This window comes from Mus caroli, unplaced genomic scaffold, assembly GCF_978045245.1.
Source record: "Mus caroli unplaced genomic scaffold, Mus_caroli_1 scaffold_4, whole genome shotgun sequence".
NCBI lineage: Eukaryota > Metazoa > Chordata > Mammalia > Rodentia > Muridae > Mus > Mus caroli.
In genome coordinates, this window is record NW_028227259.1 from 154,589,395 (window position 1) to 154,614,619 (window position 25,225).

At 45.1% G+C, this 25,225-nt stretch overlaps 1 protein-coding gene and 1 pseudogene across 6 annotated transcripts in view; both read left to right on the forward strand.

The window, feature by feature from the left end:
- The window catches only part of Fry (FRY microtubule binding protein), a 382,592-nt gene that overhangs the window by 324,449 nt on the left and 32,918 nt on the right, over positions 1–25,225 (forward strand). For all 6 annotated transcript variants that reach the window (XM_085837475.1, XM_085837469.1, XM_085837470.1 and 3 more), the window contains 8 exons: positions 197–831; positions 2,896–2,993; positions 3,632–3,802; positions 7,230–7,370; positions 10,718–10,897; positions 12,337–12,498; positions 15,808–15,882; positions 19,412–19,582. In XM_085837475.1, the coding sequence (XP_085693601.1) occupies positions 197–831; positions 2,896–2,993; positions 3,632–3,802; positions 7,230–7,370; positions 10,718–10,897; positions 12,337–12,498; positions 15,808–15,882; positions 19,412–19,582 (1,633 nt within the window). The remainder of the gene's footprint in view (positions 1–196; positions 832–2,895; positions 2,994–3,631; positions 3,803–7,229; positions 7,371–10,717; positions 10,898–12,336; positions 12,499–15,807; positions 15,883–19,411; positions 19,583–25,225) is intronic.
- On the forward strand, positions 8,171–8,676 carry LOC110294099 (ran guanine nucleotide release factor pseudogene; annotated as a pseudogene).

The window sequence follows — 25,225 nt, forward strand, 5'->3', positions numbered from 1 at the left end:
TAAACGACATTTAGGTAGAAGTGGATGCCCCACCCCCGCCCCATCCAAGTACTAACCAGGTCTGGCCCTGCTTAGTACCGATTGGGGTGGTGTTCTCTAGGGATTCTCCCCATAGCTGCTTCTCAGAGCACAAGAGTGCCAGCTCTTCAGTGGTACCCACTGGCATTCCGCTGATTTCACCTCTGTTTGTACCTAGTTCTTCGTCGCCAGACCTAAGCTCCAGCAGTAAACTGACAGCGAGCAGGAAAAGCACGGGACAGCTAAACGTCAATCCCGGTACTCCTGGTGGCGGGGGAGGAGGCGGCGGCGGCAGTGGCAACACCACGACTGCAGAGCGGAGCCGGCACCAGAGAAGCTTCTCTGTGCCCAAGAAGTTCGGTGTCGTTGACCGATCCTCAGACCCGCCTCGGAGCGCTACCCTGGACAGAATTCAAGCTTGTACCCAACAAGGCCTTTCCTCAAAAACCAGAAGCAATTCCTCCCTGAAGGAGAGCCTCACGGACCCGTCCCACGTAAGCCATCCCACCAACCTGCTGGCCACCATCTTCTGGGTCACGGTGGCCCTGATGGAGTCTGATTTTGAGTTCGAATACCTGATGGCCTTACGGCTCTTGAACCGACTGCTGGCACATATGCCGCTGGAGAAAGCTGAGAACCGAGAAAAGCTGGAGAAACTCCAGGGGCAGCTCAAGTGGGCGGACTTCCCAGGGCTACAGCAGCTGCTCCTGAAGGGATTCACCTCTCTCACCACCACAGACCTGACCCTGCAGCTTTTCAGCTTGCTGACACCAGTGTCCAAAGTTCCCATGGTGGACTCGTCCCAAGCTATAGGTAAGGCCAGCGCCACGCTGCCTGTAGCCCTGTTGGTGGCTGCATTCAGCTTTAGAGAAACAAGCTAATACCATATGTCTGTGTCTACAGTATTAAATACTGGCAATCGAGTAACAGGAACAGCAATTTGTGTGTGTGTGTGTGTGTGTGTGTGTGTGCGTGTGTATGCACGTGTGTGCTCTCGCATGTGTATGCATATATGTGTGTTCATGATTTCAGGTCAAACTGCAAACATTGTCAACTGAGTCCCTTGCTCTTATACATTTCTTTCCTAATTCCCAAATCTTGTTTTTCTCTTCCCTTCTCTGTCCTCTTGAAAAATTTGCATTGGCTTTCTATTGTTCTGAATTAAGCAAAATCAACACACCAGCTTTTTAATACCATGGCAAGTGACTAAGAATGCATTTCACTAATTAGGTTTTAACAGCCATGCTGAGCAATAATTTTTGAAGGGTCTTTCCAGTTGCATGACTAAGGCTTAAATATATTTTTGGGTTTTTTTTTTTTTTTTTTTGGTTTTTGGTTTTGTTTTGTTTGTCTTTTGTTTTTTGTTTTTTGTTTTGGTTTTTTCAAGACAGGGTTTCTGTGTATAGCCCTGGCTGTCCTGGAACTCACTTTGTAGACCAGGCTGGCCTCGAACTCAGAAATCCGCCTGCCTGTGCCTCCCGAGTGCTGGGATTAAAGGCGTGCACCACCATGCCCGGCATAGTTTGGTTTTTTATCTCACCTGACTGTTCTGCTTGCCCCAGCCTCCTGAGTGCTGGCACTTGAGATGTGTGCCACCATGACCAGTTTTAAGACACACTGGGTTCTTTGCTTTGTTTTGTTTTTGTGTTTTGTTTTTGTGTTTGTTTTTTGAGACAGGGTCACTACATACCTGTGGTTGTCCTGGAACTCACTATGTAGACCAGGCTGGTCTTGAACTCACAGAGATCTGCCTGCCCTTGCCTCCCAAGTTGCTAGAATTAAAGGCATATGCTACCACATCCAGCTTACATTTTTTTTTTTTTTTGCTCAAGGTTCAAAAAAATTTTTTTAATTAATTAATTTATTTATTATTAGATATTTTCTTTTTCTTTTTTGATTTTTTTAAATTAGGTATTTTCCTCATTTACATTTCCAATGCTATCCCAAAAGTCCCCCATACCCTTCCCCCCACCCCCCCTATCCACCCACTCCCACTTTTTGGCCCTGGCGTTCCCCTGTACTGGGGCATATAAAGTTTGCAAGTCCAATGGGCCTCTCTTTCCAGTGATGGCCAACTAGGCCATCTTTTGATACATATGCAGCTAGAGTCAAGAGCTCCGGGGTACTGGTTCGTTCATATTGTTGTTCCACCTATAGGGTTGCAGATCCCTTTAGCTCCTTGGGTAATTTCTCTAGCTCCTCCATTGGGGGCCCTGTGATCCATCCAATAGCTGACTGTGAGCTTCCACTTATATGTTTGCTAGGCCCCAGCGTAGTCTCACTAGAGACAGCTATATCAGGGTCCTATCAGCACAATCTTGCTAGTGTATGCAATGGTGACATTTTTATTTTTACAGAATCTTAAAACGGATGCTTCAGCTCAGGTCAGTGTATGTCAGTAAGATCTGTGTGAGTCCTCCTTGCTCACAAACAGGTGACAATGCTGTGTTGAAATCTCAAGTGTACTCCAGTGTCTCCTGTAGTCCGTGTCTTTTGGTTGTGTTTTTCATAGATTTCTTTATCAGATCATCTTTACCCTCCTCCACAAAACTGTCTGGACCATGATGGTTTAGCTGACAGAGCTTGCTTAGCTTATACAAAGCCTTAGATTCAATTTTCAGTACCACATACGACCAAGTATGGAGGTACGCACCTATAAACCCAGCATTCTAGAAGTGGAGGCAAGCAGGTCAGAACCTCAAGGTCACCCTTAACGATGATTCTGGCCTCTGTGAAACCGTGCCTCAAACAACTCTAACAACCACAAGACCAATTTCACATCGCCGTCGAACAAAATAAAATCAGTATATTCCTTCCCACTGTTAACCAGTCACAGCATAATACTCAGCTATTGCCACTGTGTCTTCTCTCATCCAGGATTTCCGCTGAATGTCTTATGTCTCCTGCCTCAACTGATCCAGCATTTTGAAAATCCCAATCAGTTCTGTAAGGATATAGCTGAAAGGATCGCTCAGGTATGCCTTAGGACCGTCAGAGAGTCTCCGAGCCAGGTGGAAGTGGCTGGTTTGAAGGAGGCAGTGGTTGTCTCAAAACTTGATATCACTCATAATGGGCATCTCTCTGTGGGCTGTTACAAATTGGCTTTTTAAATTTTTTTTTGCATTATTAAGAAAAGCAAGTGGGAGCTGGATGGTGGTACAGTGCACACCGTTGATCCCAGCACTCGGGAGGCAGAGACAGGTGCATCTCTAAGTTCAGGGTCAGTCTGGTCTATAGAGTGAGTTCCAGGGCTACACAAAGAAGGCCTACCTCGAAAGAAAAGGAAGGAAGGAAGAAAGGAAGGAAAGGGGGGGGGGAGGCAGAGAGAGGCAGATGGTAGTTGTTGAGAAGGCTCAGCAGGTAAAGGTGCTTGCTGCCAAGCCTGCCGACCAGAATCCATCCTGGAACCCACATCTAGGCAAAGTTAATGAACACGAAGCAAGTGGAAAGATTTGTGAGGGAAAGTGTGTACTAGTGAATGACTCGAGGAAGCACCTCCATCGCTACCCGAAAGCGTATGGGCTCTTCTCCAGACGGTCAGGACTTAGAATGTTTGCTAACTTCCCTTCCTGTCCATTGGAAATGCTCTAAGTTGGTCTGCTTCTCTTCAAAGGTTTGCTTGGAAGAAAAAAACCCTAAACTTTCCAACCTGGCTCACGTCATGACCCTTTACAAAACACACAGCTACACAAGGGACTGCGCCACATGGGTCAACGTGGTCTGTCGCTACCTTCATGAAGCCTATGCTGACATCACCTTGAACATGGTCACCTACCTGGCAGAGGTAATTGTTGACGCTAAGGATAACATCAATTTAACATCCATGGTTCACCTGAGATTAGAGCTTTGACAGTAAGTGTCTTGCCATGTGCTGGGAGACCAAGGTCTCCAAATACTAACGGATTCATTTTAAATCCTCACAACACACCAGTGAGTGGGGTATTCTGTGAAGAAGCTAAGGCTGGGCTCTGTTAACTGATGAGCTGTAAGTTCAAGATAACTGACCCTAGATCCATCGGCCGCCCTTCCCATCAGCATGGCTGGGATAAACTTGATCCTAGCTTGGCATGAGAGCACACATCTGTAATCCCAGAGGTAAGAGGTGGGAGTGGGGAATGGCAGTCAGATCTCATCAAGAACTTAGTATGTCGCTAGGCATGTTAGTAACTGATTGTTCTAAACGAATTAACAAATTACAATCTAGAAAGAGAATATCATTGCCGCTTGTCTGTACAACTAGAAGCATGTGTGTTTCTAGCACAATCCTTACAAACTCTTACTCTAAGCTTCTGTACCATGGATGTGAGATGTCTGTAGCATTTTCCAAGGCAGACGATGGCATGTATAGCACCTCCAAGTGACCAGCATTTTAAACACCCCTCCTACACGGCACTCTTGCTTCCAATAATCCCCCGGTCATACCTTTTCCTGCAAGCAAACATACCCTTCTCTCAGCACCCAGACAGTATGAGGAAAACCACCACATATACCCTGCTACCAAAGCAGGGGACATACAGCACCCATCCTGAGAGGGTAATGAGTAAGATGACCATGAAGGAGATTTTGTCTAGAATGTTTACCATAAACATTTTAAAAGTACAAATTGGATGCGGTGTGTACATACAGTAGAATAATATTCTGTCTTCAAAAGGAAAAAAATTCTGAAGCCAGAGAGATGGTTCAGTGATTAAGAGCACTGACTGCTCTTGCAGAGGACCTGGGTTCAAATCCCAGAGTCCACATGGCAGCTTCTAACCATCTATAACTCCAGTTCCAGGGGATCTGATGTCTCCTTGCATGGGGTCTGAGCTCACATGCGACAGACATGTATGCACATACATACATTCATACATGCAAAACACTCAAATGTAGGAAATAAATCTAAAAAAATTTTAATAGATGCATAATTTGTTCTGTTCAGCCATTAGCCCAAAACTGTCAGCAGCCTTGCTATGACGACCTCTCTGGCTTCCTGCCCTGTGGAGTCTGTCGACTTGATTTTCCTTCATTCAGGTCCTGGCCTTGCCCTTGCACACACACAGACTTGTGTTGCTGTGCCCAGGCTTCCTCTGAACCTGCCTGCTTGATATTTACTTTGTGTGCTTGAGGCCTTACGCGTGAATGTGACACTCCACTTAACACTTCTCTGTCCCGTTGCTTACATTTGTGATTTGTTTGTGACAGATGGCCCTGTTGCCACATTATCAAGGGACACTTGGTGATGTGTCAAGTGATCACTCACTTTTTACCAAGATTTACTATTTCGTTTTAATTGTGGGGGGAGGGGAGGCAGGTGAGTTCTGTACCTGCAGAGGCCAGAGCAGGGGATCAGATCCCTGGACATGGAGTTACAGGGGGCTGTGAGCCATCTAACATGGGTTCCAGGCATTAAACCCTGCACCTCTGCAAGAGCAGGGTATGCTCTTAACCACCGGGCTGTCTCTCCAGTCCAAACATGGCTTTGTATTAAAAAGAACTTTATGAAATAGTATTGTATGATCTCATTTCCTAAAGTAGAAGTACCCCATCAAAGGGCGTGGCTATGTGGGTGCTCTTAGCTCTATACATTTGGGGGCTCGGTCTTCACAAAGGCTTTCTCAATCTACAACACTAAAGGTGATCTGTAAATATTTCTGTTTTCCCCAGTGCCCACTGAATTTTGCTATTCTATGTGTCCTTTTGCATAATGTTCTGTTTACGCTTTCGCACTGTTTTCTTTGTGTGTTCTCTTGTTTTATTTTTATATCTCCTTTCCAGTCAATGTAGTCATTTTTCCCACACAATAGATTAATGTAGCTCTCTGCTTTCTCATGTGTGTGGACTGCTTGGTTACCTCTTCTGATGTGCGATTTCAACGTCTATCTGAATGGTTTCTGCCAGTTCTTTGCAGTAAATCTGAACAGTGAACTTTTAAAATAAAGCTTTTTAAAAGTATCCTTATTTTTATGTGTTAAAGGTACTTGGGCATGTAGTACCTTCACAGGCCACAAGAGGGCGTCAGGTGCTCTTGATTAGAATTGACAGTTGTGAGCTACCATGTGGGTCCAAGGAAAGGAACCCAGGTCCTCTGGAAGACCAGCCAGTACTTTTTTTGAGACAGGGTTTCTCTGTATAGCCCTGGCTGTCCTGGAACTCACTTTGTAGACCAGGCTGGCCTCGAACTCAGAAATCCGCTTGCCTCTGCCTTCTGAGTATATGGCTGAGGAATAAGCGATTAATGATTTTAAATCTGTTTTGTGTAAGCAGATTGAGCTTGTTATAATTATTCCTCACAGGGATAGAATAAATGGATAGGCCATATATTTCGTTAGTGGATCTAGGATAATAGAGATTCGGATTATTCTGTAACCCGGCTGAGCAGCCAGTACTTTTAACTGCTGAGCCATCTCTCCAGCCCCCTGCACTGCTCTCTCTTAAATAGCTTCCCTTTTTACTTAACCAATAGTTTTAAGTCATGGAACAAGGGTTACACAATGGCCTGTTATCATGAGAATTCACCTAGACCTTCAGACTTTAGCTTTACAATAATACATAGCAACAGACTAAAACTCAACAACATAGTGAAACAATATCTCAAAACAAAAACAAACAAGAAATATAGACCTTTTTAGTTTCCTTGGTCTCCAATGCTAAATTATCTAATTGACATCTTTAATGATATATGAAATATTTCTTTATTTCATTAACCAATTCTGAATATTCTCAATTCCTAACCTTTGCCAAGTTGATGAGCAGCAAATTATATCTTTAAATTTATAATTTCAATAGTGCCCCATGGTTTTCCCTTTGAGGTTTATTTTCTGATTTTTTCCTACTATTTGAATTCTATGTTTATAATTCCAGACCTCCCTGGAACTGCCTTCATTATCATTTATTCAATAACTATGATTTTGGCCTGGAGTGGTTACATGCACCTTTAATCCCAGCACTTGGAAGGCAGAGGCAGGAGGATCTCTGTGATTTAGAGGCCAGCCAGTACTTCAGAGCTTTCAAAAAACAAAACAAGAGAAGACAGAAATGGCTAGGGAGTTTGTTTCCTGTCCTAAGCACACTGCGGTCATAGGGCTGTGGGAAAGCCTGGGTACTTCTCCAATGGCTAGGGGTTCTGTTTCCGGTCCTAAGCACACTGTGGTGATTGATAGGGGTGTGGGAAAGCCTGGGGACTTCTGGACAGTTGCTAGAGCTGACTGGCTGCTCTTTACCTCCCGCAGTTGCTGGAGAAAGGCCTCCCCAGCATGCAGCAGCCGCTCCTGCAGGTCATCTACAGTCTACTCAGCTACATGGACCTCTCTGTCGTTCCTGTCAAGCAGTTTAACATGGAAGTCCTGAAGACCATTGAAAAATACGTACAGGTAAGCGAGCACTGGGTCGATCCACTCATTAGTCCGAGCTAACGCCTTCCAGCACGAGACCGCGCACGTCCTTCCTCCATATCCCTGACACACCACCAACAGACAAGCTGCGTGTTGGCTACACCCTGAGTGGCATTTTTAGAAGAAAGACAGAAAAAACGACCGTTAGTGTCTTATTTCAAAGTTAGTGTCTTATTTCAAAGACAGACCTTCGAGAAAGACAATGTGCACATGCCCAGTTCCAGGCCTTCTTGCTGCTTCGGAATTTAGAAACTTAAGGCTGAAAATACTCCAAAAAACAACCAATGAATCAGAGAAATAAATGAAGAATAACAAAGTGTGAATAAATGATAAGAGTGTAATAGCTTGTTATGCTAGCTTCTGCATCTGTATATATGTTAGCATTTCTATAACAAGCAGCCCTTCAAATATTAATAAAAATGGCCAGTACACACCTTTAATCTCAGTACTTGGGGGACAGAGACAGGTGGCTCTCTGTGAATTCATGACTAGCCTGGTCTACAAAGTTAATTCCCAGACAGCCAGGGCTATACAGAAAAACCCTGTCTTAAAAAAAAGAAAGCAAATATAATATATATGCAAAAAGTACAGACATGGAAGGAGAGACACAGGGACCTCTGTGAGTTTGAGGACAGCTTAATCTACATAATGAATTCCAGGCCAGGCCAGAACCTGTCTCAATAAACTAATCAATTAAAATTAAAATTTATGGTGGCTACTCCGGGAACACCAGGGAAATGATGCCTTAAAGGCATGTAGGTTTCTTTAAAACCTCGCTAATGTCCAGAAACTGTCCACAGTTCGGAGGGCGCCTTCTCCACCATCCTCCCCACAGAGGCCATTGATGTAAGTGACCTCCGACCGGTGCCAGAAAACCAAGAAGTTTTCTGCCATCCTGTGACCGACCAGAGTCTGATCATAGAACTTCTGGAGCTGCAGCCCACGTGCAGGGCGAAACGGCTGCGCAATACCATTTTGAGGACATTGGCAGGGTGCAGGGGGCTAGGGCTGAGCACGTGCTATCTGTGCAGCCTCTCTGTTTGGAGAACTTATCCCCGAGAGGCTGCTGTCAGGATGCCTGGGTCCTTCCTGGCAAGCAGCAGGTAGCAAAGGATGCCGCATCAGACCGATCTTTTGCTCACCTTCAGTCGGCCCCCGTGTCCGTGTCACAGCAGGTCTCTTGGCCCTGGAAATCTGTCATGCCCGCCTTGGAGCCTGGGTAACTTTGAACAGTTGGTAACTAGTTTGACTCTTCAATGATCCCAACCTCTTTGGTCCCCAGTAAAGATGGTTGAAACACAACGTGCTACTGAGGACTCGGGAACCCAGTTCAGAGAAAGGGAGTTTCTTTCTGCTTCTTCCCTGGATGTAAACATAAGACACCTCCTCTGCAGAAATAAACTTGCTTTATGAAGAAAAAAATTAAAATTTATACACACACGGGGCTGGAGAGATGGCTCAGCGGTTAAGAGCATTGACTGCTCTTCCAGAGGTCCTGAGTTCAGTTCCCAGCAACCACATGGTGGCTCACAACCACCCATAATGAGATCTGACACCCTCTTCTGGTGCATCTGAAGAGAGCAATGGTGTACTCATATACATAAAATAAATAAATCTTTAAAAGAAATTTACACACACACACACACACACACTAACTAACCAGTGTCTGGACCAAGATGTCAGCTAGTAGACATAGAGATGTCCTTTGAACCTGGCTCAGAGGCACTGGGCTTCTTGCACTGGGTCAGCATCAGCAAACTCCCAGAGACCACCTCTTTAAAGCCCTGTCCTGAGACTACATCAGAAAAACAGATGAAGACCTGCAACCTGAAAGCTAATCTGTTCTGTGCAACCACACAGATGGAAGGGGGTCCAGATTCCACCTCCCTGGGGTCAGCGCATGCCACACCCAGCGGTGGAGGCATCTGTTTCTCTGTCCTGTGGCATCTTAACCCTTCCTTCTAAGAGATGTACTCAGTGCATTCCAGATGTCAAGGGCAAACACTGGATCTTTCTTCTGGTTAATCACATTGACAAAACCATATAGTGTTCATTTTAGACAATGCTTTTCAGAAATTATTTAATGTAAAATTTAATTTCTAAGTTTTTTTTTTCCCCTCCACCTCATTTTTCAAGAGCTAATGGGAATTGTGTCCTCGGTGTGCATTCAGTCACAGGTTAGTACTCACAGGAGGAGGGGGCAGTTCAGAGCACATAGCCTGTTTCCTTGGGATATTAAGATGCTCACTTTGGAGAGAGATGGCTCAGGGATTAAGAGCACTGGCTACTCCTGCAGAAAACCCAAGTTCAAGTTCCAGCCCCCACATGGTGGCTTACACCTGCCTGTAACCCCATTGCAGAGGAATCCAGTGCCTGTTTCTGGCCTTCAAAGGTTCAAGTACATGGTACATACAAAATAATATAAGTGCATGTACATGCACATACATACATATATACATACATACATACATACATACATGAGGAGGATGTACTGTGAGGTGGAGAGAGATCAGTAATCCCAGTGAAGAAGAGAGAGAGCAGCAGGAAGACCCAGGAAAACCTAGACCAAGAAGACAGGACCCAGAGACGATGGATTCTGCCCGTGAATGATCAGTGCTCGCCCGTGCAAGTGAAGCTTTTCTCCTTTTGTCAGCATAAGCTTGCAGGCTGGAGAGGTGGCTCAGTGGGTAAGGGCACTGACTGCTCCTCCAGAGGTCCTGGGTTCAAATCCCAGCAACCACATGGTGACTCACAACCATCCATCATAGGATCGGATGCCTTCTTCTGGTGTGTGTCTGAAGACAGCTACTGTGTACTCAATGTACATAAAATAAATCAGTAAATCTTTTTAAAAAAACAATAACGCCTTGCAATTTTTAACTAAGTCGGCTGTTCCCAACATTGTGGGTTCCCGTTAGGGCATGAATAACCCTTTCACAGGAGCCACCTAAGGCCATCAGAAAATATATATTGACATTACAACTCGTAACAGTAGCAAAATTGCAGTTATGAAATAGCAACCAAAATAATGTCCTGGCTTTGGGGTCACCACACATGAGGAGCTGCTAAAGAGCCACAGCGTTAGGTTGAAAACCACTGATTTAAATGACGTCAGTATGGACACAGCGGGTCTGTATTTTCTGCTTACTCCCTCAGTGTGGTTCATTTCATGTATAGACTCATACCATTAGTCATTTCCTTACTACAAACTTTCTTTATGTCTTTAAGTCAGTGAGTTCTGACTGGTCATGAGATTGTTAGGTAGTGAGCATTGGATCTGAAAACACTGGATTCACTATTAACCCTTGGATGTGTCTTTCCAACAGAGCATTCACTGGAGGGAAGCATTGAATATCTTGAAGCTGGTCGTCTCTCGATCGGCCAGCCTGGTATTGCCTTCCTACCAACACAGCGACCTCTCCAAGATAGAACTACACCGGGTGTGGACCAGCGCCTCGAAGGAACTGCCGGGCAAGACCCTGGACTTCCACTTCGACATCTCAGAGGTCCTGACCCGCTGTGACTTTTTCTGTAGCCTGAGGATAGGACGCTGAAGGGTAAAAACAGTTGCCTAGAGAGAGGAAGAATTTGTTTGGATCTAAAAACACAGAGACAGTATTAGCCAGTTCATCTGAATTCCTCAGCTCCCAGGGACCCAGAACTGCTCCAGACCAGTAGGACCTTAGGAGCTAGGGACAGGAGGTTCTGGTCAGTTTCTGCCACTTCAAGGTTCTCTAGTTGAGACCTTGTTGGAGGCAGAATGTAGAAGGTGTTCTCCCGCCTGACCACATACTGTAGGAGCCTCAGAAAGTGAGCATTATCAAGTATTATTAAGAATACTTTGGCCGGGCGGTAGTGTTGCACGCCTTTAATCCCAGCACTTGGGAGGCAGAGGCAGGCGGATCTCTGTGAGTTCGAGGCCAGTCTGATCTACAGAGTGAGTTCCAGGACATCCAGGGCTACACAGAGAAACCCTGTCTCAAAAAACAAAAAAACAAAAAAACAAAAAACCAACCAAACAAACAAACAAAAAGAATACTTTGGCCCCGACCTTGTCCATTTGAATAGTTGAAATGGTAGAAATAATTTAGATAAAATTGTCAATAACTGGGAGTACATATTGATGACCAGAGATTGGAGAAAAGAAAATGAATTTTTAATCTTTTATTACTATACGACATTATTGCAAGTTTGGTCTGGTGAGAGAAGGCTGTAATTTTGGCACACAGGAAACAGGGGCTTCAACCCGAAGCCAGTGTGGTCTAGAGAGCAAGTTCAAGGCAGGCATACCGGGCTTAGAGAGAGACAGAGAGAAGGAGAGAAAGAGGGAGAGGGAGGGAGGGAGGGGGAGACAGAGACACAGAGAGACAGAGACAGACAGAGAAAGAGATGGAGAGAGACAGGCAGACAGACAGACTCAGGGTGGTGGCGAAAAGAGCAGGAGGAGAGGGAAAGAGAATGATTCTTTCAAGCTTAAACATCTGAAAATTGGCTTCGCCTTCTTCACTTTGCTTCTGTCTTCATCGCTAGAGTCTAAAGCATAGTGAGGTCATTGCATTGGTTTCTTGCTGACAAGGAGAGTGAGGAGATATTCATTAAGCAAATGGCTCAGAACAAGTACTGTACACCAGGAGAGTGAGCCAGCATTTAATACTGAGTTTCTGTATCTGATCTGGTTCTAATCAGATTTTTGTTTTGTTTTCTTTTTCAAGAAAGGGTTTCTCTGTGTAGCCCTGGCTGTCCTGGAACTCACTCTATAAACCAGGCTGCCCTTGAACTCACAGAGATGCACCTGTCTCTGCCTCCCAAGAGCTGGAATTAAAGGTGTGCCACCTCACCCAGCTTCCACCTGATCAGTTTTTAGTTATTTCTGGGCTGAGCAGTTCCTTGTCCTGTAGAAGTGTTGAGATGGGATTGTAATGTCTCTGCACCATTCTTTCTCCAGACTCCAATCATTGGGAGACGGTACGATGAACTCCAGAATTCCTCTGGACGGGATGGGAAGCCTAGGGCCATGGCCGTCACCCGGAGTGCATCCTCTACCTCCTCTGGCTCCAACTCCAATGTCCTTGTTCCTGTGAGCTGGAAAAGACCCCAGTATTCTCAGGTACCACTCCATGTGTGAAACTAATCTCTGCCATTCTCCATTGCACCAATAACGTTGCCAACTAGACCCCGGCCCTTCCAGCAATGGTTCTCACTCATTGACAATCAATCCTTTTATCTGTGGACAGGCCATGGGCTGTTCTGACTCTTGCCTCTTCTCTCATTGGCTCTACCTCTCTTATGGCTTGGGAACAAAATCTGGTCTGGCCTTCCTTTCACATGGCAGCCTTCAGATGTGGAAAGCACTTCTGACCCTTGCCCCCAACCCATGTCCAAATTTATCCTCCAAACACCATGTCCGATAAAGAGAAGCCAGGGTCACACACTCAAAGAGCCTCCCAGAAGTTCTCCTCAGAGCATAAACTTTAAGCATAGTTGACATGAATGTGCCAAACTTTGCAAAGACAGCAGAAGGAACTACCAGAATTCTCTGTGTCTAGTTACCACAGCCTGGGACTGGGTACATCCTGAGGGTAACTGCTATAGTATTGATGCCCCATGGCTGTCAGGTAAAATGCCTTGCCTGCATTGTTCTGAAGTATTTTAGTGGCATGTGCCAGACACTTACTGGAAAGTTATTTTAAGTGGAAAAGGAATTTATTACACCATCCGTGTTAGTATTGTGCAAAAGATTCAAAATACCTGAGGAGTTGGGTTAATAAATGTTGAATTGGCTCATGAGTTGTGCTGCCCCCTCCAAGAGCCCACCCCCAATAACCTAGCTTCCTCCTGCTAGGCTCCACCTCCTGCGGAGCCACCATCTCCCAATAGCACTGCAGGCTACTGACTAAGCCTCAGCACACGGGCTTTTGATAAAAACTAAAGACCAGGATGGCAAAAGCATTTGTCTTGGCTGTAAGCACAGCTGTGCCCTAGTGCCCAGATGTTAGGATCCAGAGCCTTGAATTCCCTCTCCTTATTGCCCCACCTCCTTCCCTTCTCAAGGTCATGACCCCTGCTGAGACTTTGATAGCTCTATTCTCAGAGAGACCCTTTTTCTAGGGAGCTGCAGAAAATTCTAATGATTCCAGACTTTTATGGTTTGGGGTTCTGATGATTTCATGCTGGGGACCCAACCTCTTCTGACATCCACAGTAGCCCCAGGAGAGGAGCTTTTGGTTAGATTGATTTGTTTTTTAATTCTGTGTGTATGAGTTGCTGTGCCTGCATGTGTGTATCTGTGCACCATGTGCATGCATTACCTACAGAAGCCAGGAGAGGGCGTCAGAGCCCCCTGAAATTGAACTTACAGATAGTTGTGAGCTGCCATGTGGGTGCTGGGAATTGAACCCAGGTCCTCTGCAAGAGTAACAAGTGCTCTTAACTGCTAAGCTGTCTCTCCAGCCCAGGAGGAGAAACTTGCACATTGTTTGAAAGTGGCAACGAAGAGGCCTTCCCAGAATAGAAAGCAAGCCTAGGTTATCAGAAGTAGGCCATGTGGGTACTGGGCAAGTCCAATACTGTGTCTGCACACCACACAGCTCACCGTCATCTCCAGCCCGCCACAGAACCTAGTGACACAACACAGCACAGTGGCTGATGACCACAGTCATGGTGAGGAAGGAGAAGAGAAGGGTTCCGGCCTGTGCCTTGTTACACTGATTTCAGAATTAGAGAATGAGACTAAGAGCTAGGGAAATATCTGGGAAATCTGCCATCCTTCAGCAGGAATGTCTGCCTGCCTGGCTTTGAAATGACCCCATAGTGATTAATTCTGTAAGTTGGGATGAAAGATGCATTGAGCCAAGTTCCATAAAGAAAGAAAAATCTTAAGCCAGGAGTAGTGGCGGATGCCTTTAATCCTAGAGGCAGAAGCAGGCAGATCTGTGAGTTCAAGGCCAGCCTGGTCTATATAATGAGTTCCAGGACAGCCCTGCCTCAAAGAGGAGGGAAGGAGGAGGAAGAAGATCTTAGGCTGAAAAGCACCCTCCAGAACTTTCCATCTAACAAAGCAAAATCAGATAAAAGGGGATCCACATGATTGCTTTGTGACCAGTTCTTAAGTACATTAACAACTCTAGGTTCACATTATCTCTTGATTCTAGGAGAGACTCCATACATAAGAGGAAAAGAAAGTTTTTGAAGAAAACCAAAGGGATTTAAGTCTACTCAGTTTTAACTCTACCATGCTTTATGAGTAACTGAGAGCTTTCAGCGCACAGACAGTTCTCTCACTGGAGCCAGGAAATGCTTGCTCTGTAGCAAAATAGATTCATTTCTGATGGACAGAAAGCCAAGCCTTCCTGAAACCAAAAGCTCTTCCACACAGGAAGGGATCTCAAGGGAACTCTTGGATGGGTATGGAAAGGTCTAGAACTTGATTTTCATAGAGCACACACCCTCCCTGAATAACAGGTCTGCCCTATATGGTTCAGATACGGAGGGGGCCTTGTTTTAGGTAACAGTCACTTTAAAATAAACAAATAATATTTATTTTATTATTGTGAGCTGAAGAGATGGCTCAGCAGTTAAGAGCACCAGTTGCTACCGGGGCCCTGGATTCCCATGCACCCATGTGGCAGCTCAGAGCCATCTGGCGCCCTCTGCTGGCCTCTTCAACCATCGCACACATGTGGTGCACATACATACATGCAGACAAAACCCTTTTACCCACAAAATAAAAATTGTTTAATAAATAAATAAAAAAGAGGGTCCTCCTCTGTGCTAAGAGCATTTGCCTGGCATGCGTTGCACCCTAGATTTACTCCTCAGTACCACAAAAAATTTTTTTTCATTTTTTAAAACTTTATTTACTTGAGGGATTATCTTTACCAGCTGAGCCATCTAGTCAGCCCAAATACGGGTTTATGTAACTATACTGTATAGTTTTACGTCATCAGAGAGGAAGGAACCTGATCAAGAGAATGCCTCAGGAAGATCAGTCTACAAACAAACCTGGAGGCCATTTTCTTCGTTAGTGATCGGAGGGGGAGGACCCAGCCCATTGTGGGCGGAGCCATTAGGAGATGGTGGTCCTGGGTTCTATAAGAAAGCAGGCTGGCCAAGCAAACCATGGGGAGCCAGTAAGCAGCACCCTCCATGGCTTCTGCATCAGCTCCTGCCTCCAGGTTCCTGCCCGGTTTTAGTTCCTGTCCCGACTTCGGCCAGTGATGGACTTTGATCTGGAGATGTAAGACAAACCCTTTCCTCCCCTACTTGCTTTTTGGTCATGCTGTTTCCTCAAAGCAATAAAAAAATCCTAGCTAGAGCAACCGCCATTCACTCTCTGTGGCCAGAACCTGTGAATATGACGGCAGATTTGCTCGTGGGACCCAGAATGAAAACCTCCCCTGTGTTTTCCGTCTTCCAGAAAAGAACGAAAGAGAAGCTGGTGCACGTCCTTTCTCTGTGCGGCCAGGAAGTCGGACTAAGCAAAAACCCGTCGGTAAGTTCCCTCCTGCGCCATGGCTACTGTGGCATCGTATTGCTTCTGCCTTTGGACTTCTCTGTCATTGGTGTTGAAGACTCTAGTATGGCTGACAGGTCTGATAGGCGCCATCCGCATTCAGCCCCCACCTTCTTCCTTCTCACACCATGAATTGTGATCTCAGAGACAAGGGAAGACCTCACTGCTGTTTGCCTGTAGAAACAGCTGTGTCTTTGTTACTCTTTTTGTTTGTTTGGTTGGTTGGTGTTTTGTTTTGTTTTGCTTTTTGTTGTTTTGTTTTTTTAAACAGGGTTTCTCTGTGTAGTCCTGGTTGTCCTGGAACTCACTTTGTAGACCAGGCTGGCCTCGAAACTCAGAAATCTGCCTGCCTCTGCCTCCCAAGTGCTGGGATTAAAGGCGTGTGCCACCACTGCCTGGCTCTTTGTTACATGTAAACATGCCACACACACGAACCTGTCACATCGCCAAACATTCTTCTCAATCTACTCTGTGAACAGGTGAAATATTGGAGACCCATCAAGACTTGCCAACGTGTCGACTGGCTACTCCTTTCAGCTGGGAAATCTAAACTGGGTTTCTGTTTAAGTCACCTTTGTCCTATGACTTCAGTATCTGAGGGCTGCTCCCGTGGCTTTGCTCAGTGCACCATGGCCCACAGCAGAGAGAAACCAGAGCCATTCTGATTTCTGCCATTCTGAATGGCTGGCCAGGGCTGTCTCTCACTGCCATTGGGGCAGCTAAATCCACCCTGGCCCTTATACTCTCTGGCCACGATGTTTGTGTTTGCCCATAGTGGACCCTAGTCATTAAAGCAGCGCTTACCAGGAAAGGTGCCTCCCTGGAGGTAATCACATCAGGCTGATGGCTCCACAACTCTCCATTTGATTGTCTCACACACTCTTTGTGATCCCTGTGTGTGTGTCGTGTTGCATACACACACACACACACACACACACACACACACAGAGAAAACAGGTGAAGTGTTCCCTATCTGCAGTGCCTGGGAATGGGTGCTTCCAGCTGCAGTGGATTTTAGATTTGGGTGAATTTGGGGTAGAACTGACCCAGTGATCATCCCTCAAAATCTAGACTTCTTCAGAATCTGCAGACATGGAACTCTCATCTTTAAAAGTTTCAGGCTTGCCAGGTGGTGGTGGTGATGGTGGCAGCACAGGCCTTTAATCCTCAGGAGGCAGAGCAAGGCAGATTCTGTGAGTTCCAGGACAGCCAGGGGCTACACAAGGAGAAATCCTGTCTCAGGGGAAAAAAAAAATAAAATTGCAGCTGTAATCCAGGTGTGGTGGCACATGCCTTTAACTCCAGCACTTGGGATGCAAAGGCAGGTGGACCTCTGTGAGTTCAAGACCAGCCTGGTCTGCAGAGTGACTTCCAAGACAACCCCTGTCTTAGTAAGTTAATTAATTAATAATGAAAGTTTCAGATTTAAAACATTTTAAGATTTGGGGCTTTCAGATCTGAGATGCTTAATCTACCGTCCACAACACAAGGCTATCTCTTTAACAAGTCTTTTTTTTTTAAGCTCTATTTATCATTATATGTAAGTACAGTGTAGCTGTCTTCAGACATACCAGAAGAGGGCATCAGATCCCATTACGGATGGTTGTAAGCCACCATGTGGTTGCAGGGATTTGAACTTAGGACCTTCAGAAGAGCAGTCAGTGCTTTTAACCACTGAGCCATCTCTCCAGCCCCAAAGCTATCTTTATACACTAGAAAAAGAAAAATGTTCATACCCATTCATTCTTTTTACCTTGGAAAGATATTTGTAATATTTCTGTTCTTATAATATCGTGCCCACTTTAAAGGAACAAGAGAACATTATAATGGTTATGTAAAGTGTCAACACAGACTATAGCTCTCCCCTCAAAAGAATTAAGACAGTTTCTTCCTAAGCTCTTGGGCCACATTTTAGTGGCCATGGCCTGGGAACACAGATTCAGGTTGACCTGACTGATGTGTTCCACCATGGAAGGTTTAGAACTTACGGCATTTATCAAATGCACTGTAGAAGACTGAAGGCAGGCATGTGACCCCATAGGTGGGAATCCCTGCCACAGGATGTCAATAACATTCTTACCTTGGGCAGACCTGCTAAGAATACATTTCAAAGTTTTGACTTATTAATCAAAGGGGTGAACAAAGAATAGGCATTAAGAAGACTAAAAATAGTCGGGCGGTGGTGCACACCTTTAATCCCAGCACTCAGGAGGCAGAGGCAGGCAGATCTCTGAGTCTGAAACCAGCCTGGTCTATAGAACAAGTCCCAAGACAACCAGGGCTACATAGAGAAACCCTCTTCCAAACAAAAAACAAAAAAAACAGAAACAAGAAAAACAATAACAACAAAGACTAAAAATAGTCCAAGATGATTTTAGCTCTGGATCTGCAGCATTCTAACCCTCCACAATAATGAGGTTCTGATTGGTCATTCATTGTTCTAATATCTTCCACTAATATGTCCCCTGACACCCGGGGACTTCAATTCACAAAAGAAAGCTTTTAGTTTCATATCTGTATTCAGTTGAGACTGGCTAGCAAAACCTTTGCTGTTTATTAGTTCTTCGGAGTTCTGTTAAGTCAGACATGGTGGCTTATACCTCTAAAGGCAGCCTGAGCTACATAGTGAGTCCAGACCAGCCTGCAAGACAGAATGAGACCTTATCTCAGAAAACAAAAGCAGACCAAATCAACCATTTTTAAAAGGTCTGTTAAAATGTCTCAGCAGCCGGGTGTAGGAGCACACAATTTTAACCTCTGCACTTGGTGTTTATGCTTGCTTTTCTGATTTTGCTGGGTCTTGAGCCTGTGTTAATCCCAGCACTTGGGAGGCAGAGGCAAGCCTATCTCTGAATTTAAGGACTCCCTCTTCTCCACAAAGCATTCCAGGCTGACCAGGACACACAGTGAGACCCTGTCTCAAAAAGTTAATTAACAAATTAAAAATAAAATGTCTAAATAAAAAAAAAACCAAAACATAAAAATTTGGCTTCTCTTTATTAATCCTTCCCGATTCCTGGTTTACCTTTCAAAGGGTTAAATCCTTTGTTCCCATGGTTTATTTTACAATAATACATCTTGACATCATCCTTTGAAAATTATTTATATACATTTGACGTGTGAAGATAAATGATTTCTAACCTCAGTCAGTTCAAGAAGAGTGGAAAATTTTAGCTGTTCCAGTTTGTCTGGGAACACACGCTTAGTTGTTTTACACACACACACACACACACACACACATATACGTAGTGTCCCACCATCCCCACTAAGAGATAGCCGTTCAACTCTAGAGTGCTTTTGTAGTTGTATGAAGTTGAGTGTTTGCAGCGAGTTTAATCCAAAGGCACCTGTCCAACATAAATAATAAAAGAACATTCTAAAAATACCCACTTAAGGAATTAGGTGTGTACTGGAGACACAGTTGTCCAGGGAACCAATGGCCATCGCTCACTGCACAAACAACTGGAGGGCGGTGAGTTTCTCAAAAGAGGCTTCTTTTGATTCGTAGGTGATTTTTTCCTCGTGTGGGGACCTGGATCTTCCGGAGCATCAGACAAGCCTGGTGTCATCCGAGGACGGCCCCCGGGAGCAGGAGAACATGGATGACACCAACAGCGAACAGCAATTCAGAGTCTTCAGGGACTTCGATTTCCTGGACGTGGAACTGGAGGACGGGGAGGTACGGTGTATTCTCTGTCTCAGTCAAACACTTGCTGACTGCCTAACGAAGCAGTGTTGCTTTCTCTACTGACCACTCTCTATAGCAAGTTCTCTAGTTAGAAAGTTGTGAACTCCGTTTTGCATCAAGTTCTGCAAAGAACAGCTGCTTCACTGTTGCACAAATCACCCCGCCCTTCCTGTCTGGGCCCGAAGCAAGAGTTGCCAACTTATTTTTAAATGGCAAAGATCTGAATCGTAATAACTACACAAAGACTGTGTGTATAGTCTGAGGGAGAAATTTTTTTTGTTTTGTTTTTAAATCACAGGAATGCATCATTTCTAAGCCTGGGACCTGGGCAAAATATGCTAACAATTCCATTTCTAATGTAAAGTTGCTGTGATCCAGTCACTTCAAAGCCTGCTGTTGCCACCCCTAGAGATCGAAGCCCTCAGGCTCCTCTATTCCTGTGCTGTGTTTAATGAAATCACTAGTGCTTAGAATGAAATATGAAGCATGAGACAGATCCGCTGTCTTAGCCCTGCTTCGGGGTTGGTTGGTGGTCGGCATTCCAGACATCTGGGGCAGCTGAATTCAAGTCCTGGCAGGCATGTGCAGATCTGTCTGTTTGGAATGGCAATAATAAGATCCATTGCTGCTATCTGGGGGCCTGGGAGGAGGAGAAGAAACACCTTCGATTGTACAGCTCAGGGCACGTTCCCTGGGAGAAGCAGTGTCTTGCCTCCGGGGAATGAAAATTCAAGATTGTGTCATCTAATGCTGCATTGGTCAATTCTGACTTAACTAAATGCACTCTCTGTTCCAACTGCACCCCTTACAGTTAAAGGCCCAAAGTGAAAGTTGATTATAGCCTGTGGTAGGTAGGCGCCTCCTAACTTAACTGTGACCTAATGGGAAAATGAGAGTCTGAGTGGCTGACAGAAAGAATGTGACTTCTGGAAAACCCACTCACTCATCTGTAGTTGAGCCCCAGGTGCTGACTTCTGTTGTCCTCCCAGGTCCAGGTCTGCCTCATGTCTGACCCAGCAGGAGAGATGCAAGTGCATAGCACGCGGAGTAAACCCAGACCTAAGAGTGTCAAAGCTCTGGCTAAGGCTGGCAGTGTTAGTCAGTGTAGAGCTTTTGTCTACTATATACTCAAGGCCCTGGGTTGTATCTTCATTGCTACCTCCCCGCCCCACCCCCACAAAAGATAGTAAGAGAAAAAAGTACTTCCGGATATTGTGGTACCCACCTTCAACCTCAGCCCTGAGGAGGCAGACACCAGCTACATAATGACACCCTGTCTCAAGAAACGAAAAAGAAAGAGAAAAAGGAAAATCAAAAAACAAAAAACAAAAAAACTGACCCCCAAGGCACACTTCAAATGAATGCCTGCTTAATCTTCATCTTAAACTGTTCTCAAACCTATTAAGAGGATTGCAGGGGATTCTGCCAACCATAACTAGTGACCAAGAAGGAATTCACTAAATGCAGCGAAGATAGTTTTGAAGTGATAACGCAAAACACATCAGTCTAGAGTCCTTCTGAAATGCCTGTGAGCCAGTGCTTCGAGCTCTGCTGAGGTCAGGGCTCGTTGACCGAGCAGCTGGCCTAACCCTGGTCTTAGGTTAGAGTTCAAGGGCAGCTTTCCAGAAGTTCAACTGACATCAAAGGTGGCATCCTCCTGTCTCAGCCCCAGGATGGTATTACACAGAGTGGCCTGGAAGGCAATTAGACATAATTCCAGAACGGCTAGTTCAGAGGCAGAATACTTATCTAACAAGTCTAACAGGCTTGACTGCCTGACTATCTCAGTCCCAAGAAAAGCAAAACAAACAAACAAACAAAACTGAAGCTTTCCAGGGACAATAAATGATAAATACCAGAACGTATCTGTCATTATCTCTGTATTATTGTCCTAAGCAACAGCAACTGACAACTGAAAATCACGTAGGTTACTTTATCATCTGTTAGGATGTTAGAGAGCTGGAGAGGAGGCTCAGCAGTTACCGGCACCAGCTGCTCTTCTACAAGACCTGGGTTCGGTTCCCAGCACCCACCCCGTGGCTCACAGCCATCTGTAACTCTCAGGTCCAGGGGATCCGACGCCCTCTTGTGGCTTCTGCAGGCACTGCATGTGAATAGTGTACATAGTGTACATCCGTGCAGGCCATTCCATACACAGAAAATGAAATCAGTATTTTCAAAGATTAATATTTGTATAAGGAGCTCAAGAAAATAAGAAAAATTAATCTAAACAAAGTAGTAAAAAAATAAGAAAGAAAAAAAGTAAACACTTTTGTAATCCCAGGTACTTGACGGCAGGAGGGTCTCCTGAGCCCAGGAGTTCAAAATTAGCCTAGTCAGCACAGATGACCCTTGTTGCAGAAATAAAGAAGAAAAACCCTTTGAGGAAGCTTTGCGGTTTCTGGACTAAAATAAAATAAAAGACACAGAGATGTCGAGAGCACAGTAAAATGGAAGCATTTGAGCCTGAGTCCTCATGACTCAAGGTCTGCCCCTTGGGCCAGTGGGTATAATTAAAAACTTTTGGGGTGGAGAGATGGCTCAGCGGTTAGGAGCACTGACTGCTCTTCCAGGGGTCCTGAGTTCAATTCCCAACACCCACATGGTGGCTCACAACCATCTGTAATGGGATCCGATGCCCTCTTCTGGTGTGTCTGAAGACAGCCACAGTGTGCTCATATACATTTAAAAAAAAATACATCTTTAAAAAAAAAAAAAACTTCCTATGGACCTAGCATGAAGGGTCAGATGCCCTGTGCCGGCCATGTGGAGCAGTGTCGCGCATGCAGCTGACATTCTCTGTGCCAGCCATCAGACAATCCCACCAGTGGCAAATAGCTCATGACAAAGCCAGTGATGTAAACATACTCTGGCTTCTTCGTCAAAACATGATTGCCAAAACAAAAACAAAGAAACAAGCAAAGTCTCAAGTTAATTTGGGCATCTGAGTAAGCTCTTCATCACAGCTCTTGCCCTTGGAGTTTGCAGGATCTTTTAAAGGGGCTATATCCCCGAGGTGCTAGATCATGACTGCACTGTTAGCTTTGGAAGTAGGACCAACGGATGCCCCTCTCTGACCCTCTTTTCTCTCCCATGATATTTAAACATTTCCTCACAAACAAGGGTTCGGACTTCTAAATAAATAGGTGTTAAGGAGAACAATGTTGTTGCTGAAGTAGGAAGCTGCTTCCTCACGTGGGCTCCTGACATCACTTCAGCCTCATCTTCTGCCAGGAAGACAAGCAGGAACTCTGAGGGCGAATAGTGATGCTTTTTTCCCTTGGAGTTCAGGCATGTTTTCCTTCTTTTGTAAAAGTTGTGTCTACTGAAGAATATGTTGCTAGCACTGTTGTTGTGTGGAAACTAAAATGCACTGGAGTGTTTTATACATTATATCATTTTAAATAGAACTTTTGTTTGTTTTTCTGTCCATTCAAACTGCTCCCCCAGGAACTTCAGGTAAGACGATGTTACTCTTACTTAATTCTGGTGCACAGGCAGGTGCATTGTATCTTTGTGTAGTCCTATAACATCCGGAGCGCTTCACCTTCCCTCCAGCACGTCTGCCTATCTGTGTGTAGACTTCTTCTTAAGTGTTTGATAGATGAGGGTTTTTTTTTCCCCGGGGGGGCGGGGGGGGGGGGAGGATTGTTTGTTCATTGTTTTTTGGTTTGGTTTGGTTTTGCCCTGCCCCTCCCCCTTGGCTGCTCTAGTATTGAAATATCTTCTAAAATGTAAAAATGCTTTCTTATCCTTAGTTCTGGAAGTTGCATGGTTGCATCTCTTGAGAGGAGATAAGTCTTTGACTATGGTCTATGGGCAAGCACCGTACTGTCTCCTATGAATGGGTTTTGTTGCTCTGTAAATGGTGAATGAAATCAGGCTGAGGATGTACCTAAGTGGTACAGTGTCTAGGTAGCAGGAATTGAGGCCCTGAGTTCCAGCCCCAGTACTACTGGAAAAACAAAAATCAAAAACAAACAAAACAAAAACCACTTCCTTTTCTAAAAACCCAAAGCTATCTTTCTGTGTCTGGCAACTAGATAAGTTAATTTTCATCCAAGCCAGGTGCTCTGCAAGAAAAAAAAAATGGCTGATAACAGTATCTGGGCCCAGGCCTATGGCAGTATGTCATCGTAAGCAAGCTGACCCATGACCCTGTCACTTTAGGACTCACTTAAGTAGCTTTATTTGGAAAAATGTATTTGATTATTTATTTATTTATTTAATCTTGGCTAGGGGTAGAGCTTAATAGAAGATTGTTTTCTTTTTTTTTTTTTTTTTTGGTTTTTCGAGACAGGGTTTCTCTGTGTAGCCCTGGCTGTCCTGGAACTCACACTGTAGACCAGGCTGGCCTCGAACTCAGAAATCCACCTGCCTCTGCCTCCCGAGTGCTGGGATTAAAATCATTCGCCACCACACCTGGCTCAGGAGATTGTTTTCTTATCATGTACAAAGACCTGGTTCAATTGCTGGCTCTCTAATAATAACATTTTTAAACACAGTTTCATTTTAAATAATTTCAAGAATATTATCTTTGACACTTCAAGGGTATTTGTCAATATTCTGCTATCTCGGGATAAACTCTGGGTGTTATGTTTAAATTTGACAGCTATATGTGTAAATAGTCCATCTGGAAATAGCTGCTCTGTGTTTTCACACACACAATCTGGCATCATGAATCAACAGGGTTTTGGCTTTTTACCTTGTATGTGACCTAAGGCACATGGTGGGCATCTGGTGCAGAGGCGGGATGGGTGGCTACAACCGAGGGTATTTGGTGCTATGCTGAGAAAGCTGAGCTTGGAGCTGGAAAATAGCTCAGTGGCTGCTCTTGCAGGGGACCCAAGAGCACCTACAGGGCAGCTCCAGTTCCCAGCACCTACAGGGCAGCTCCAGTTCCTGGAGATCTTACACCCTCTTCTGACCTCCCCTGGATAGCACACACATGGTGCCCAGGCACACATGCAGACGGAACATTCATACACATAAAACAAGAATAATTTTTTTAAAAGCTAAACTGACTTTTACACACTATAGACTTTATTGTGTATGCTAGAATCTGAATCCAAGAACCGTTAGCAATGCTGATCACGCTTTTGCTTCTCTTGTTCCTCTCTTGTTCTTTCCCTGTTTCCCTTCCCACCTCTCTCCATTCTCTCTCTCTCTCACACACACACACACATATACGTGCTCATGGCCGGCCTCTACGCTCTCTCTCCCCCATCCCTCTGCCTCTCTCTGCCTCTACTGCCCTCTTAACTCCCCTCCCCGTGCCCTGAATAAACTCTGTTCTATACTTTAAAAAAACAAACAAACAAACAAACAACAATGCCTAATCTCATGTTCTAGCTTTACCCATAGTCCTTACCGGGGGCTACACCCCTCAGCTACCACAAGGGAAATAATTTCAACAGCTTTGCCTGGAATCGACCGGCAAAGGAGATGGACATTACCTGTGCCTCCCAGTTCTCACGCCCACTGGGTTCAGTTTCCCCCACAGCGACAAGAGCATCTGTGCCCAGTATAGCAGCCTCTGACCTGTCATACCTCTGGGATGCCGCAGGCTCCATCAAGGGAGGAGACCTCCAGAGCTGCGGCTTGTGGGACCCTTCCCAAACTCATCTGTTCATT